At 36.5% G+C, this 19,021-nt stretch overlaps 2 protein-coding genes across 3 annotated transcripts in view; one reads left to right on the top strand and one right to left on the bottom strand.

Moving 5' to 3' along the window:
• Nucleotides 1–19,021, bottom strand: part of LOC121413255 — a 114,150-nt gene that overhangs the window by 2,993 nt on the left and 92,136 nt on the right. For both annotated transcript variants that reach the window (XM_041606010.1, XM_041606011.1), the window contains 5 exons: nt 18,505–18,576; nt 16,922–17,225; nt 15,833–16,399; nt 14,742–14,955; nt 12,461–12,714 (listed from right to left, as the gene is read on the bottom strand). In XM_041606010.1, coding sequence (XP_041461944.1) covers nt 12,461–12,714; nt 14,742–14,955; nt 15,833–16,399; nt 16,922–17,225; nt 18,505–18,576 — 1,411 coding nt within the window. The remainder of the gene's footprint in view (nt 1–12,460; nt 12,715–14,741; nt 14,956–15,832; nt 16,400–16,921; nt 17,226–18,504; nt 18,577–19,021) is intronic.
• On the top strand, nt 1,417–3,257 carry LOC121413256. Its single transcript, XM_041606012.1, has one exon. The coding sequence runs from the start codon at nt 1,498–1,500 to the stop codon at nt 3,151–3,153; it is 1,656 nt and encodes a 551-aa protein (XP_041461946.1). The 5' UTR covers nt 1,417–1,497; the 3' UTR covers nt 3,154–3,257.

The raw sequence follows: 19,021 nt of genomic DNA, 5'->3' as shown, positions 1-19,021 counted from the left end.
ATTATATCGACATTATACTTAATTTAAAATTATTTGCTACAATTTGGAATTATTTACTACAATCCTAACTCTAACACTATAATGCCATCTGCCTTTTAAGACCGGATCAAAAGTCGCAGGTCAAGAGTATGATGTCGTGTCACCAAGGAGAGAGGGAATCCTGCCGAAGTTCGATTATTTCTTGGAAGTTATGAAGAATTCTATATTTTAGTATTTCTTCTCTTATATCGTATGTTCTTGCATCGAAGTTGTTTTAAACTGTAATTCTACTGAACTACAACATATCTAAACACAAGTAACATATCATATAGCTTTTTATCTGATCATATAATCGTTAACTGCATGTTATTCCTGTTTTTATGAGAGATCTCAGTTGAATGTATCATTGAATTGTTCGAATTCAATTGATGGAAATAAATAATATGCAAATTGAGTATAAAAAGGAAGGGAATGTCACTCGGAGACTAAAGTTAATCAAGTTTGTTGTGGCAGTTGTGATAAATTAAGGTATTTCTACAATATTAAACAAAACGATTGATTCAAAATCCACCTTTGACGTATATGGATCTGTAGTGCAATGCAGGGAGGGGGCAGTGAACATCATAACATCTATCAAGTTTGTTCTTCCCCTAGAAAATATCAATTTACATTGAGTGTATAATTTGGATCAAAATCTCGTCCGACATTATCGATAACACTCGAAAACATTTATCATTCTATTCTCCCGTCAATATTTGTTTTCGCTTGATAACTGATAAGTTGATGGCAGATTTACTGCTGAAGAGCAGTGTCCATATTGTAATAAGATTTAATTAAGCTCTCGACTAATTTAGCTAAAGGAAGTAATAACATTTGTTTTCCAGGTAACGGATTTATAATCATAATTATGTCGCAATGCAAAGTTCCAGTAATTTGATTTCATTTTATTAATTTATTGATTTAAGTGGTTTCTTCAAAATACTGCATTGATTTCATTTTATTAATTTAAGTGCTTTCTTCAAAATACTGCAACTCTCAGCCAAATGTTGAATTGGATACAGTTTACAAATACACACAGCGTGTACACCCACACACACACTCAAACACGAAGAGGGAGGGATAAAGAGAGAGAGAGATGGACAAAGTTTAATATATATATATATATATATAGAGAGAGAGAGAGAGAGAGAGAGGCATGATCTTAAAGGAGAAGAAGAAATTAATGAATAAATAGAGATAGGAGTTATCGTGTTCTTACGAAACATGAAACCCTTGCAATTGGCAAGTTTTCTATCCAGTCATATACGCTCTTTCAACTCAATACCTGCATGCATTCTACTGTATGGTGAGCAAAGGTCGAAACGTCTGTAATAATCTATTGAAACCTTACCAATTTTTTCTCTCTTTTTGTACTTTTTATTCAATTTTCAGGCGTGCCGACAATATTGTCATCGTTGTATATGATTATTAATGCAACACCGGGAAGTTCACAGGTCCGTAACAGTGATCTATTGAACCATGAAAAGAGGAAGTTGGATTCTGAGTTTTGGGAGTGAGGAAGGAAAGCGATCACACGGTGCGTTATCAACCAATGTAAGTACTCTGCAGAATCGCTATTCCGGTTATGGTGTAATTAGCCGATATTTAGGTGAAAACAAGACTGAAATAATGGCTGAAAGTGAGGAACGTGGGACAGAAGCAGTCAGTGATCAGCCTGATCAGACAGACAGAGATAAGAGAGATATAAGTCGAGCTGATTCAGTGGAGAGCGCTATTGATCAGCATTTGAAGAAGGTGGAGCTGCAAGTGATAGCCGCGACCGAAAAAGAACTCAGTCAGGCGGAGGCTGATCGATACAAAATGGCAACATTAATTAACCAGGAAACTGAGCGAGATATTCGACGATTGTACGAGAAGAGAGATGAACGACTGAGAAAGAACCACCAAGAGACTGAGAAGAAACGACAAATGATTGTTGAAAAGAGATTTGAGCTTGTGGAACAGATTCACAGCTTGGGTGACGAAATCATGAAAACTGCAAACAAACTGAAAATAAAACACCATGATATGGGATTTTCGAAATCATCATCGTCGCCAAAGCTCCATGCTAAACTAGCCAAGAAGCTATCAGGACACCATCACAAGAACGGCGGAGACAGCAGCTCCAAGAATAAACAATCGTGCGCTGGAATTGAGGGACTTGCTAAGCTTGTTCATGAGATAGCCTTTGGAATATCTTTTATGAAGCTTGAAGGAGCGAAGGTTGGTCAGATAAGTGGTAACACGGATAGGTGGGTCTTGGAAGAGAAGATAGAGGTGGGACCGATGGTTGGACTACCAGCTCTGAAAGGCGCCATCAGCGGTTCTGAAGTCGTGGTGGAGGATGTCAAGACATCTTTTGTGTACGTCACGAACATCGAAGATAAGACAACCAGGGCGGTGATCGGAGAGAAGTACCCGATGTTTAACTGCGCATCCCATGACGGTACGGTGATTGTCTGCGGTGGCAGGAGTGGCAAGGTGGCGCTCTATGACAGATCTTGGGGACACCTTCGAAACCTGAGCTTACCCGAGAAGTTCTTGAGCGGAGCTGAGGTGATGTGTGTCGCGGTGGATGGAAGCGCCAGGATCTTGATAGCTCAGTATGGAGGTAACACCATCCATGTCTTCAATCCTTCAGGTACTCAATGGATCAAGACCATCGAGATCGAAGAGATGGTTCCGATTCATGGTATCCATGTCTTACAATCTGGAATCGCTGTACACTCTGCTATGTACGGAGAACAGGTGTGCATCGTCGACAAGGACGGGAAGGTCAAGGCTAACGTATTCCTTGAGGAATCCGAGGAGAAGTGCATGAGTATTCTATCCACTGACCCGGTGTCCAATGCCCTCTTTAACCTGACTTGTAATTCTACCAGTGGACAATGTGTAGTGGAGGAACTCTGTGATGTGAAGTCAGGTCATGCGAAACCAGAGAAGATAATTGAATTTGATGCTCCTAGACTGGCTAACGGACTCATTGCAGGAGAGGGGTTCAGTGTCTTAAGACCGGACAAGATGGTTACGTGTGATGGGGAACAACTTCTTGTCTATGGAAAGAGGAAAGGGGTGCACCACCTTCGACATATAATATCGGAATCAAACACAATCAACAAAGGTGACAGAGACTGAGTACTGTTAATATTGCTGACATACATCTTGTGTAACTGTTGTATATTCCTTTTTCGTAATGGACAATACAGACAGCCTGGAGCTGTTTCAGCGAAATATGACATTTTAAAAAAAAATAGAATATGAATTTCGGAGAGGGGTGGCAGGGCACTCGATTAGGTTAAGACGCAATGTTGTGTGTGCTTTTTACGTTTTCTTGACCCTCACCCCCCAAAAAATTATGGAAATATATATGTATATTCACTCGTGTTTTGCCTATTAGTCGGGATTTTTGGATGCCCAGTTATATCTTGGTGTAGGGACATGCTCTTGTGGTTCACATTCGGTTTATGGACACGGAAAGCTCCTCTTAATATGTGCTTTTGTATTATTTACAAGTCATGATTGACAAATTTACACGAACAAAAAAATGCTTTGTGATGTGCTCTCAAACCTGTGGCTGCGCGTGTGTATATTGAAAGAGTTCAATGCCCCATCCTGAAATATTTTATTCTGTGTAATATACGATTATTATGTGAAATACTTAAACGGAAGGCAAACATGCTGGTTCATAATCTTTATAATAATGGTTTCATTACGAAACAAGAGAGTGTTAAGAATGGTATTATGGGCATGTACATATAAATACTCGGACACTTTATTATTCAGGTTATAAATGTTACAAGTGCTACTGATTGTTTACTCATTGTAGTTCATCATTTTGGATATCGGGGTATCATTATGAGGGTTTTAAAATGTCCTTTAATATTCGTGGTCCCATATGATAAAACGTACTAAGTAACGTGGTCATCCAAATGGACCACTGTAACAATTCACAATCAATGGTCAGATGTTATTAGCAATGGGTCACCGGCCACTCCCAAATCAGCAATAAGTCTCTCGGAAAGCTTCTTTGTTTATAGCCAAGATATTCATTTGGTCTTCCAAAAGTCAAAATAAAAAAAAACTATTTGAAAGAAAAATCCCTTCTTCCTACTGTCAAAATTTGAAGTTGTAAAGTTAGATTTATAGACGAGATACAATAGTTTCATTGAGATTGCATAGTGTGCACATCTCACTTATAATTGAGTAAAAAAACCCAAAACTCTAACCCTATATTTGTCATATTCTTTGAAGGACTCAATGAAAATCTACTAAATGCAATCTAGTTCTTGGTGTGTTATGGTTGATCAATGTTAACAAGCTTTATATATATATATATATATACATATATATATATAAACCCATTCCCCCCTTTTTTTTACTTAGTATATGTGCTTTTTTGAGATCAATAAAAAATAGACATTTATTTTGGGCAACTTGGTTTGAGGGTGACTGGTAACCCTTGTGAAGAATATCTCGTTAAAATATTCTGTATTCTGAGCGGTACATGGCAGACCACCATAACCACACTTATCTATACATGTTAAAGCTTCAGATTATTTTCGAGACCAATCATGCTAATGTGATGTTAACTTTTTAAAAAATTACAATGAGGAAGTAAACTACAGTATATCCAAAGAAAAATATATGGTAAAGAAGTCACAATGATGTTATCTGCATGTGGTTTAACATCGTGATATCAAGGCTCATTAATGAAAGAAAGGATTCGGAAATTTCTCAAATGTCGTAAGACCACGGATCATATAACTCGTAGAATTTGCTTATCATGTATCTTGAAAATTTTTTTTGCAATGTACTCAATAAAATTGATATACTTGAGCAAACCAAATGGATAACAGCATTTTGTAGGGAAAAATCAACCTCGTTTCTAAATTTCCCAAAGCTCTAGAAAAATTTCCAAAGTTATGAAGAAATTTACGTGTTTTTTTTAAATTCATCTCACGTTTGCTAAACCTATGTGTCAAATTCTTTAGTTCTTTATCAGAGAAAAACATGTTTCCATTTTCTAGTACTCATTTGTCAAAATATTGTTGTATTCTTTCACAATAAAATTGAATTTATCAACTGCATTTCTAATCAAATAAGTTTTCTTTGAAATTTAATACGATTAGTGTTGAAAAGGGAAGTCTAACGACCATGAGTTAGAATCCCTGTATCAAACAGGGAAACCCCCTTTTGGCTTAAAAGGCCTTGTCACTCCCACAACATCAATAACGTTTCCTTTTGAAATAGATAATGGATATCATTCCTCAATGATTGGGTTAAACATTACCCCCCTTTGATGGATTGAGGAAACCGTTTATCAGCGTTGTATATCCTGTAGCAGGATGGTTAGGTGCCAAAGGTTTAGAATCTGAATATAAACAAATTATTTATCACGTGATTTGTGTAATATAATGTTCTGTGATGAATGCTACATGTCATTTATATTTCCAATTAAAGCACGAAGTCAAGCGATGTCATCTATTGTGTTTAAAGTTTCTTTGATCTTGTGATTGTAATTTCAAATAATCAATCCGATCCTTGAGTGTTTTTCATAAAGCATTTGTCGGTGATTTTCACGTACTAATTTGTTCCGAGTAAATCAGATGCAAGAATCGTAGTTTTATGTTACTGAAAATCAACCTTTGTTTCATGAAATGCCCACCTATATAGAGAGAGTTTTATCGGTTACACTTCGTAATTCCGAAGGTTCGTAATTCCGAAATACGTAAATTGCCTATACCTCGATGTTCGTTAATCCGAAAACGTAGAAGGGTTAGTTAATCCGAACATTTGTGGCGTTATTCCAAAGGTTCGTTATTCCGATGGATCGACAATCCGAAAGCGAAAGAAGGTTCGTTGTTCCGAAGGATTGTTAGTCCGAAAACGAAATAACGTTCGTTAATCATTTCGTTTTCGGACTAACGAACCTTCGGAATTACGAACCTCACTTCGTTTTCGGACTAACGAACCTTCGGAATATCCGAACCTTTGGAATAACGAAGTCTCGGAATTACGAATGTATGCCGTTTCGTCAATAATTTTTTCGTCAGTTCTGGCAACATACTTTTTATTGGCTGTGAATCACAAGGGCCATTCTTGGTCACGTGTGTGACCGAAATTATATCAAATCTTAACTTTAATAGTTATAAAGCTAAAAAAATGCAGAGATTTATAAGTCACACTCGTAACCCACTTCTTTTGACCTCTGACCTTGAACCTACGTATTAGAGATAACAAAGAAACATTTCCAAACGATTTCTGACTAAACACGTTAATGTTATATGTTAATGTTATATAAACTTTTTTTTTAAGATTTATATGTCATAATTATTTGTCATAATTTCGGTCACACACGTGACCAAGAATGACCCACAACCATCTTAATGTTACTATATGGCAACCGTCGGATATAAAAGAATCAAAGGATCCAATAAAACAAAATCCGACAATTCCTAAAACGCTCACCAGTAATTCTTACAAAACAATATTACTAACAAGACAAAATGTCTAATCATTTTCTTTTAGGCAGGCAATAATATAAAACAATCAAATTATGATGAGTTACTCTTTAACTGTAATGTTGACTAATTGTGTTCAATAGTGTTGAGATCGGTAAATATTCTTACCAAAACGGGGGTGGGGCTCGGAGTTGCTTCCATTATTGTTAATTAAAAAAAATCAAACAAAACAAAACGACAACGGTACCAGATTCCTCAATTTCAGTCTCAAATAGCAAACACGTCACTACAATCAACTAGGTCACTACAATCCATCGATTATGTAATAACCATTTCAATTTATCACATTAACGTCAATTCTACGTATTAAAAAGTTTATAAACAGTTCCAAGGTCTTTTAGTATCGATTACAGTGATTGACGGTTGTCTAAAAATAGGACTATATCGGAAATTACAAACCACCAACTGAACCTTTTTACAAAACCCACCACAAGACTGCAAACATGTGATATTTATAGGTTCAAAATGAATACATTTACAATTTATCATTGAGTAGATTCTTCAAAAAATTATTATATTCATTTGATTGATAAACATGCTTTGAATACGAATGTAAGAGTCGTGTTTTTGTTTGCTTGTTACCAAAAGATCAAGAGTTATCTGAAAATAGCTTGGCGAATTTGCAAGGGGTAGTCCAGGCTGAATACAATATGATTTAAACAGATTAAGAAAAATCAGATCCCCAAAAAAATAAAATCACAATTTCATCAAATCGGACAAGGAATGACAACGTTACTACATTTCAAAGCTTTTCATTATTTTGGTGATCCCTCTACCCCCTTCAAACTTCGTTTGGCGGGAGTATAAATATTATAAGTAGTGGAGCTCTATTTTTGCCAAGATAATTATGGGAAAATACAATCAATAAAATTAGACAAGATTTTACAGCACGCATTCGCTTACTGAATTTTGTCAGTAGCGTACCTATAGGATTTTCACAACGGGGGGGGGGGCAAATTCGTCCACAAAAAAATTTGACAAGCCCCCACCCAAAAAAAGGTCTTCAACCACAAATAACGGATTTTGTACAAAAAAAAATGACAAGCAAAAAAAAAGGTCTTCAAGTTCAATTACGGCTAGTCAGGGATCAGTTGTAACTTGTCGTGCGTATAACTTAATAACGGACATGACAGACGGATTTATGAAACAGCTACTGGCCAATTTAGATTTTAATTGTACTGAATCGAAACCAATCAGGTTTGTTCTTTCATATTAGCAATCCATTGAAACCTTTGATATTATACAGGGTCTTGTGATTATAAGTTACTTGTAAGATGACCACTACCTGAATACGAAGAGCCGGGGTTCGATAGGTATATCAATGAATTCATTTATGCTGTACTAACTGCTGTTGAAGTATAACCTTTATTGCAAATATTGGTCAGTTTCACAATTCTATACATATTCCATCTGATTAAAGTGTTAAACAATTACACTTTCCACTTTCTATTCATATCGTGATCAGCAAATTTATAAGAGACACTCCCGTTAATTTCATTTTATTTTATCGTTATCTTGCTAATTCATTTGGGTTTGATCAGAATTCCCTATTTCTAATCGAAATAAATCAGATTTTGGAAAACTTTATGATCCGATAGTGATGCAAAATAAAATAAAAGCGGCAAGGAATTTTTCAGATCTCTTGTATTTAATAAACTCTCAGAAACAACTTGAATATTGGAGTTCAACAATCGAACAAATATATATAAATTTCTGCCATATTTTTCGTACAAGAATTCAGGAGGTAAAGAGGGGAAAGGGCACCAGGGAGTTTCTAGACAGTTATGATGCAATAAAAATCACCTTATTGTTTCGGTGATAAAATAAAAAAATATGGGGAAAACAATGAGCTTCAACTTCGAAAAGTCAAATTTTTCAATTTAAACAAAATGTCCATGACATTTACATTTTGTGAATCTCTTTGCATTAAGACAATGTTATCAAGTAATGACAGCAATGTGGAAGAAAATTCATTTCCATATTTGGGCAACGGTAGGGTAACATTAACGAGGTACGTCATGACTTCATACATGAATTAATGTCTTTTCAAAAGTCAGACAAACTGAATAGCAGCTTGAATGAAGAAAACCGGGAAGTAGATCATTGTTATAATACCTATTATTCTCACGGCAACAAAGAATGAATTTATGAATAGCTACGCTGTGACGAAAGTTTTTATATTTTATTCGTCTAAATTTAGAAAAATGTAGTCATGATAATTAGATTTCTATTTTAAAATACAAACACTGCATTGAAAAAAAAATAGGTTAAATTCCATTACCTTGGCGATTCTTATGCTTTCCTCTTATCTAACTAACGTCATGACTTGAGAAGAAAAGACAATTCTGAGTAAAGAGTATTGTTCAAAAATATTCAGATTTAATGAAACTAGCTGTATCATGATCATTACAAGCACAATGAACCCTGAATATCTTGTTCTTTACAATGAAATAATTTCCTGCTGGACTTTCAGCTTAAACACTTAGTTGCGTTATTTTACTAATTGGTTTATCTGATCTTTCCGTAACAAAACTTTCAATTTAGGCCTATTGCATTTCAGTATAGCATTATCCAGAACAAAATAAACAATCAAATCTGTTTGGAGATTTTTTCACACCTCGGTTATGCGTGAATAATAACTAGTTTCGAAGTACACTTTCTTGTTAATTTGCTGTTGGAAAAAGTCAAATCGTTATTACTCTCTTCGAATAGCAAATAAAGCAGGGCTATTTTATACTTTTAATCCTGTATTTCTTGTATCTTTGACCTGACTATTTAGAACCTTTTACCAAGAATGAACTACGTATTGCGTTGAAATTTAAGTAAATGACCTTTGGCTTTTCGATTTCCATAATAATGTGATGAATAAATGTGCGAGATGAGTGTTCTAGATGCATCTTTTAAAGGAGAATTAAACATGCACTCTTAAAAATATTGGGTAAAAATGCTCCATGATGGTAATTATGTATCCAACCAACATTGGGCACTTCTTTTGGGCATTATTATTTATCCAGTGTGATGAAAATTTGCTCATTCTAAAGTAATTTCTGCTTATTTTTTAACCTTACTGGACAATATGTTTCCCGCATTGGGTAAAATACTGCCCCAAATTGGTTGGATACATAATTACCCTCGTGCTGGTTAAAATTTTGCCCAATATTTTTTACAGTGTGAAGACAATTATTCTCATATGTCGAGTAAAAAAAAAGAGAGTCGCAATGAGACCAAATATACGTTTAATTTAGATAAACCGGTTACACTTCGTATTCCGAAACACGTAAATTGTCTATACCTCGATGTTCGTAATTAATCCGAAAACGTAAAAGGGTTCGTTAATCCGAACATTTGTGGCGCTATTCCGAAGGTTCGATAATCCGAAAACGAAATAAGGTTCGATGTTCCGAAGGTTCATTAGTCCGAAAACGAAATAAGGTTCGTTCATCATTTAGTTGTCGGACTAACGAACCTTCGGAATTACGAACCTTATTTCGTTTTTGGATTAACGAACCTTCGGAATTACGAACCTCACTTCGTTTTCGGACTAACGAACCTTCGGAATTACAGAATGTATGCGAGATGAACCTTTACCAAACATTTCATCCTCATGCATAATTAATTTTGTGATATTCCAATTAACAACCGCTCAAGTATCCCCAAAGAAATCATCTTAAAAAAGAATTAAGAAACCAGGTCATATTTGTTTACATGCGGTAATTCAGCAATGCCAGTGGTTAACCAGTGGTTCCCGAATAACATTACTAATGTTGCTCATGTTACCCGTGTTACTCATTACACGAGTAGCTAGGAAACTCTTACTCATTTGGATTCCAATTTTACGGGTGGGGAAAACCAAATTATGACGTCATGTTTAGACGACTAGACGCTCCTACATTCAACAAAACAAAATATAATAATCTTGATCAAGAAATGGTATTCTTAAGGTTATATAAGACGTTTCAACACTACGTTTTTGTCACACCAGCGGAACCGACTCCAAACCGACCGATGGTATGTCATTGATAATAACGTGATAGCTTTAGTTGGTCTTTGGTTGGTCTGGCGTCGGTTGTCAATGTGACTGACGACACTACGCGATAACGAGACAGAAACTACGCCATTACCAGACCGAACCCAGGCTATCAACAGACTAGATTGAAAGAGACTGACAACACAGAAAAGAGCTATAAAGCCATGCACACACTAATGAAACCGACTCCAACCTTCCAATGACAGATATGCTATTCAAAACAATGTATAAGCTTTGATCAGTCTGGATTCGGTTTCACTGGTGTTACCACAGCATAGTAAACTACGGGCCAACATCAAACCAACAACATTCATATTCCAGCATCAAGGGGAAAGCTGTCTGTTTCAACCATTACCGCTGTGACCAAGGTGTGAGTGACGTCATCGAAACCGATTCTAAACCAAACCTTTTCTATTCTAAATCAAACAAAAAACGAATAGACTGGAGTATGTTCCCTTGACATGACGTCACATGGCGTAGCGAGCCTCTCCCCCCAAAAAGATAATAAAGCGTCTATTAAACAACCACCCAAGTCACTTTGCTTCATATAAAGTTGTAAAAGATAAGGAATGATCATATCCGAAGCTATGCTGTTAGCATGGTTAGTGCTCTATAGTAACGGTATAATGTAATGTGTACATTTTTTCCTCACGAGTTATGTGGAGGCATTTATATTCAGCTTATCTGTGCTAATCTTGAACATAGAACCATCTCATTGTTGCTGTTTTTACTTCCTCTATGCTACATGGCGGCTAATAACATCTAAAACTAATTTTACTGCAGCTGTAAGCCAACATAAAATCTCGATCCTCGAGACCCTTCCCCCTGAAATATTAATACCAATGAAATTGATAATCAATTAATAATTTCTGATTGGTATACAGTACACGCGAAGTTTTGTATTGTGGCAGTCAATGGGTGAACGCAGGTAATCAACACAATAGTTGCACATTCTCTTATCCATGTTATCCGAATGATGAGCCGTGTCGAATTATAATTGAGCACGTTCCATATACCCAAAATTATTATAGTTTAGGGAAACGATCAAGGCCATAGTACATTAATAATTTGTTCAGGAAATGGACTTTGAACCGAGGCTTGACTGAATACAATCAATTATCGTGGAAAATAAGAAAATAAGGTGAAATACATCGGTTGTTAGTCTGTGCGCTCAGGTGAGATTGGGTATGAAGACCAATAAATGATTATAATTGTGTTCGCAATGTGAGTATAGGGAAACGCTTCTTGTATTACCAAAACCTTTCTCTACATGTGTCTGTATTTCCCTCTGTAAATGTTTTCTCGAAGTGCTTGGGTTGTCTGTCTGTTCCATTTTCTATTTCTTCCCCCTATATAATAGTCTTCATATCGTTTCATTTCTGTCTTGATGTTTCCCTCTCGAAGTTCACTCTTTCGATCCTATGTCATTACCTCCAAATTATTTCTTTCTCATTTTTTTGTATTCTCCATCAAAGTCAGTGATACCATGAATTCAGAGAGAAAAAAGAAGATCGAAGACCTTGGAGAGTGAGATAATAATGATAATGAAATACGGACAGGGAATGCTAAACAATGTTTTCTTGAATGACGAGTCGTAAAGATGTCAAAATAACATCTTTTGTCATCAACATCATCAGCACCACCACCTTGTCAGCAGCAGCATCCCAATAAATTACCACATTTACCGCCACCACAACCGTCATCACCCCATCAGCCACCGCCACAATCGAGGTTGTCATCGTCGTCGTCATCATCATCAATCATCATCATCAATCATCATCATCACCACCACCACCACCACCACCACCACCACCATTATCACCATTATCATCATCATTATCTCATCATCGTTATCATCATCATCATCATCATCTCATCATCAACAAAGTATTACCTTATCGATCAGTATATAATCTTCCGTCACTCGACCATGAACGTAGCCATTCCGATGAAGGAACTCGAGTGCCCTCCCAATGTCTCGTTCAATGACCATCACATCAACCTCTGATAAATAAAGACTCGGTGTGGCTAGATAATGTGCTAAGGTGAAGGTTCGACATCGACTACTGACGACAGGCATCACACGATTCTCAGAAAGATCCAAGTTGATCGACCTCACGAATGGACTCCCAAGATCATTCCCTACAGCTGAAAGAAAAAACACAAAATATCTAAGGTGAAGGTTCGACATCGACTACTGGCATCACACGATTCTCAGAAAGATCCAAGTTGATTGACCTCACGAATGGACTCCCGAGATCGTTCCCTACAGCTGAAAGATAAAACACAGAATATTCATTCTTTCTAAACGATGATTCTAGAACTCATCAAGATCTCGTAACACAAAGGCAAGTGATTGATTGTTTGATTGCGAGGTTGTGTTTTGTTATGCATGTTTTTTTTAATTCAATCGTAAGTCATCCAAGCAATCACAGAGAAGACAGAGCTTTATGTTACGTTGTGTTACGTGACACAGGCTATATCTGTTCATTTGTTCTCAGACTTTCATTGATCTGTTTCTTTGAGTTTTCTGTTTTCACTCAAGCTAACTTGTTCTCAGTGTTCTTTGCTTCTTTACGATGCAAAAATAGCTTATGTGGAATTTGTAGCTTGCTTATAATTGTACAACTTTCCACTCTATAGGGTGCACACTGTTGCAAAAGGGGGCCTTCAAAAGTGTAATCATGATGTAATTACTCTGTACGGAAGCTTCTTGGTGTAATCGTAGACAAGACCCTGTGAAGCGAGGTGCTGCATGTGTTATTCCAATAGGCAGCACCCCTTGGAAATCAGGTAGGTATGCTAAAAAGTAGTGATTTATCCAAAATCTCCTTCATTTTATAGTGAAAATCCTCTTTTTGGTCATTTTTCTGTCAAACTAGCAGCACCATCTATTAAAAAAATGGATCCCAGGGCCCTGATCGTACAGCAAAATTGAAGAATGCTAAAATATGATGGGGTACTGCTTTTGTGGTTTTTCCTGTTTCTTTGTGAGTACATCGCAAAGTCGAGTTATTACTTGAGAAAAAAAAGAAAGTGTCCCTTTACAGTGCCCAATTTAAAGGGGATATTCCGTGTACATTGTATTCTAACTTAATAATAATAACAGAATATTTCTAAAGCGCCAAATCCACATTGATTATGTGCTAAGGCGCTGAAATATACTTGATATATCATTATTATACCGGGCTGTAGCTCAGCGGCCATATACTTTCAACATGATGGTTTAAATTTTTTCGATAAGTTGACAAATAATACCGATTCACACTCACATCACATTACGTTTAGACAATAATTATTGACTGAATGAAATGGGCATGAAACAACTTTTAAGATGAGTGCCGTAATAATGTACAAGGGGACACACTTATCTGAAGAAAAGACCTACATGTATACTTTTTGTCCGGAATAGACTACGTCGTTGGATTATTCATAAACACATTCAAGCTCTCTCATTAATCATCAATACAAATCATGCATGATAAATTTCAAGTGTTTCGTTTCACCACAGTCACATTTCTTGATCAAGCAAATGGCGCCGGCGAGACAGAGGGCGCTCTTTCGGTTGAGAAAATAAAACAGATGGAAGTTTAAAACAAAAGGCTCACATCGCCATGGTTTTCAGATAAACATTCAGATTGGACTGTTTGATTTAAAGATAAAGATTTATAATTGGGACTAGGGATAGAACATATTATAGTTGAGGGTAAGATGAAAGTTTACATCTGTTTCAGGTATAAATCTACAAGAGGTGTGCAGGTGCGTATGAAAGTGGACTTAATTTTGGTGATATGCGTTCCATTCTACAAACAACTGTAACATCACTTTTACACCATGATATATTTCAAAGCCATGAAATGACGTCACAAACACACAACCATATCACAGACCTGAACAAGATTCGTTGTAATATCATAATATCATGATATCATGACGCACAGAACACCAGACAACAAGCGATAGAGACGTTTTGTCATTCAATACATCGTTTCAGAATCATCTTCAACGGACCCTACAAAAAGCTTCTACTTCTTTCAAGAACATTTTTTTTCGTGGTAAAGAAAGTAAAAGAGCAAAACACTTCATAAGGTCCTTCCCTTCACACACACGCTCATACATACGCACACACGCATGAATATATTAAGACGGAGTGCTATGGCATGACATAATGGCACCTTTAGGAGCCCCGCTGTCCCGCCGTACAAAGCGGACCATCTCAAGATCTCCCACACTCAGCTCTCGCGTGCACTCGCTCTTCCATGTGCTGTGCGTAGGGAGTGTTCCCTTACTCTTCTCCCGGGTGCGCTCCAGGGTAGAGATGGTATAGAGGTAGGGGTTCGCTGCTGAGTTTACTGGCAAGATGAACACCGCCACCCATGCATACATTTCCTGCAAATCAGAAGAACATTAAGACATGTTTAGGACCTTACAAACGTTTCTATTATTGTATAGACAATATACGGTGGCAGGAGTGGGATATGCGAGGAAATTGTTAGAAAAATTACAAATTCATCAGAAGCAAAAACTATTAACGATTAAGAAATACATAGGGCCTCTAGAGCATTTATACAATATTGAAACATAGATGGTGTCAGGAATGAGATAGTGAGTGACTGAATGAATTTGATAAATGTATCAGTATTTCCCTCCTGCTTCATGGTGACAATAAATGTAAGGGTTATAATCATGAAGAGTATTTGTTAGCTAAAATGGAGATAACAATGAAAATTGCTCCAATTAATACAATTTTTGTGGTACAAATTGCATTACTATTGCACCAATGATGAATGATGAATTTTGAGTTCGTGTACGTGTTCCTTATACTTAATTCTGCTTTCTAAGGAAGATATTGAATTTTTAGATGAATTTGAAAAATACACTCTTAAAAGTGAAATAAAATTATCTTTTAATGACTTTGTATTTGGCATACCAGATGGAAATTCTTCTTTTAATTTTGATATCTTATATGCCAAATATCATATCTTTTCAACTAAATGTTTAAAAGGAAACTTATCATTCTCATTAAAGTATCAGCATGAGATAGAACGAACTATGCACATGCAACAAAATAAGTTTATTGTATATCTTGATGAATCGAGGCACATCGAGCTTATTTAAATTATGTATTGTGTATATGTATGATATTGAATCTGATGTATCACATACATTTTGCATTTGTTTATATGCGTTGTGGAGAAATATTGAATAAAGACTTTCTTTGAAAAAGAAAAAAAAATTCTGCTATCTAAGGAAGATATTGCATTACCTGAGGTATATCTACAGCACCACTTAACGAGAGCAAGGCCATGATAATAATAGGCATCCAACAGCAGAAATCAGTCCCGACGATCACAGCCATTTTAGTCGCCATTTTGATTTCTTCCGTCCTTTCTCTCTGTCTCGTACACTGCTGCGAGGCTCTGCGTATCGCTACAAACATCACCGTATAACAACAGAAGATGATGAAGAATGACATGAAGTTGAACCCTATGAAGAGCGCCACCGAGTATCCCCAACCCGGTGGCCGATCAGCTGTGAGTGGTAGTGCCAGGCAGACGCTTGATCGTCCGTAGAATCGATTGCCGAACGCTGATCGGAGTGTGATTGGCAGCAGGCTGAGGATGAAGGCTATCAACCAGGCGATGAGGACGTTGATACGTACTGACTTGGTGTGGAATCGGAAACGACTGAAAGGGAAGACTACGCCTAGGAATCGATCCATGGAGATGAGTGTTACAAGGAAGACTGAAGCTTCGGAGCTGAGGACTGATAGAAAACCAGCCAGCTGACACATTGGACTAGACTGCCATTTCTCTTTATGAATCATGTACTCCTTTAAATAGAAAATAAATGAAACTTGGGATTTCACCAACAAAACAAATTCTAACATTTATTAAAAACTGAGCAAAAACGGAAATGCAGAAATAAAACCATTGTGAACTAGTTGTAAATGCTTGCAACTTTATTTTTTTTTTATTTCGATGGGTCATTAATATTAACATTATCGTATCCAAGACTAATTTTAAGTATTCCGAACGAATGAATATGAAACTCCTCAAAATGATTTGTCTCTGTATACGTCATAGACACTGTTGTGACGTTCTTCATCAAAATGGTTCGAGCATTTCGTGAAGTGTAGTTACCGTGAAGAAAAAAAATGGGCAGGACATGCGAAAAGGTTAAATATGTTATGGAGTTGTCCTCAATAGGAATGTTATTAAGTCTCGAGAAGATAAAATTCTTTGACTTTCCAAGTCATTCCCGTTCTATATATTCGCCATAAACATATCAGACATTAGACAGAATTGTACAGAAATTATTTGAGCCGCGAGTCAATGTATAAATGATAGCCTACCTCTCTATAGTACATATCAGCACTGCCAATAATGATCATATACAACCCCATCAAAAGATCACTGAAGGCTAGATTAAGAATGAGGAATGTCTGAACCCTCTTTGTCGGTTCCTTGTGTCTTGTCCTCCACCTCCATGACATGACAAACGCATTGCCGACCAATGCACTGAGCCCAAGAAGCCAGATAGCCACTCGAAGGAACCTGTTCCGCATCAGGTCCTGACAGTTGGAGAATTGATCCACAGGAGCTTCACATCTCGTGTCGGATGACACTAAACAACAGAAGACATACTCGTCGGTATATCTGAAAGGAAAACAAAACCAAAAGAACAAAGTTTTAATATGTCTTTAGTGGAACAGTCAAACCAACGAAACCGATTCCAAACCGACCGATGCCATTATGTCTTATTAAAAAAAAACGTAATAGCTTGGTCGTGTTGGTCGGTCTGGAGACGGTTTCGCCGGACGGTGTCTAAAGGCCACCGCACACCTTACGACTGTTTGCGATCCGATTCGAAACAAATCGCATTTTGCAGATTTTCTGAAAATGTGAATGGAACATATCATTGTTATTTGAGGTTAAAATTAATTGAAAGAATACTAATATAACCATTTTGGAAGATAGCAAGCTTTTATTTTAGTAAAGTCCAAATTAGTTTCAAATCGTAGCCAATCTTACGACTGCTATGACGTCATTACGACTAGATAATAAATTCGCTTTTATTCTACGGATGATAGCATAGTCACAGATTTGAACGGAAGTATTCGTACGATGATTTAGAACATTACACAGGAAAGATATTCCATGCCTCAATATTAGCATCAAATGCTACTTCATTTTATTATGAAATCGGGTCTCAGACCAATCGTAAGGTGTGCGGTCGCCTTTAGTAAAAAAAAGAAATCAAACCGTAATAGCTTGGTCGTGGTGGTCGGTCTGGAGACGGTTTCACCGGTATCTAAAATAAGTTCCGAGGATGATTGCCCATGGAAATGAAATCGGTTAAAGACATGGGTACAAACATCAAATTCCGGAAACAAAAAAAAAATTGAATCATCCGTTGATTATAATTATCAAGAACATTGTAGTGAATGTGATTTGAAGTAATACGTGACGAATCCAAACTGATAAACATAAAGACCCTTGTTAGACGCTGACTAAAAATGTTGATCAGTATCATAGGCTGATTAAAAAGAACATGAAATAAATTATCAAAGCAATCCGAATATCGTCACCACTGTATGGATGAAAGCAATGGGTCGATCACGTTATACGTTACAAAAGTTCCTTTAAAATATAGTTACAAGGTGCCGAAAACTACACTATTAGTGATATTATACTACCGATTTTTGTGTTTTGCACAACTTCTTCAGACAATATCAGCATGATCATTGACCCATTTTCAAAAATATTCTTCTAGATCCCCCTCGACTGAACTTTAAAACTCATGTTTATAACATGCTCTTACTCACTTCACGTCATTTTAATATATAACAAGCCCTGTAGAAGATCTTAATGAATCATAAAAAGTAACACTGATCACATAGTATAAAAATGATAAAATCCAACCGATAAAACTTACAGTGTTTTCAAATCTCCGAGTCCTTGGAAAACATCACGATGAAATGAGTCTACCTCACAGCCTCTGATATCACTAGAGCATAAAAAAACATTTATCAGAACATAAAGTAGAGACAGCATAGATATTTTACTGTTTAAACATTATTGTTTGTATGAATATAGTCACGAGTGAGATTATTTTTCCCTTGGTCTGAAAAAGGCTGCTGTAATGAAAGCTCTCATTCTTTCATCCAATTATGCCAAGCTTTAATGAGCTGTAAAATAAGTTTGGCTATAAACGTAGAAGCATTAATATACAACAGTCCATCTCTCGCCGTCTTTCAATTTTTGTTAAAGACTCCTCCTCCTTATGTCATTTGAAGTTTATAGAAAAATGACGTGCTATATTTTAGTTATACTTCGATGAAGTAGAAATGCTATGATGTCTTTGATTAGTGCGACACAGGAGGTCATACCAAATTTGCATATTTTTACAATATACATTTTTGTGACAAAATATACGAACAAAAGAGTGCTCA

This window comes from Lytechinus variegatus, chromosome 4, assembly GCF_018143015.1.
Source record: "Lytechinus variegatus isolate NC3 chromosome 4, Lvar_3.0, whole genome shotgun sequence".
NCBI lineage: Eukaryota > Metazoa > Echinodermata > Echinoidea > Temnopleuroida > Toxopneustidae > Lytechinus > Lytechinus variegatus.
The sequence above is the reverse complement of the archived record's forward strand: the minus strand, read 5'-3'. Positions and strand labels throughout refer to the sequence as shown.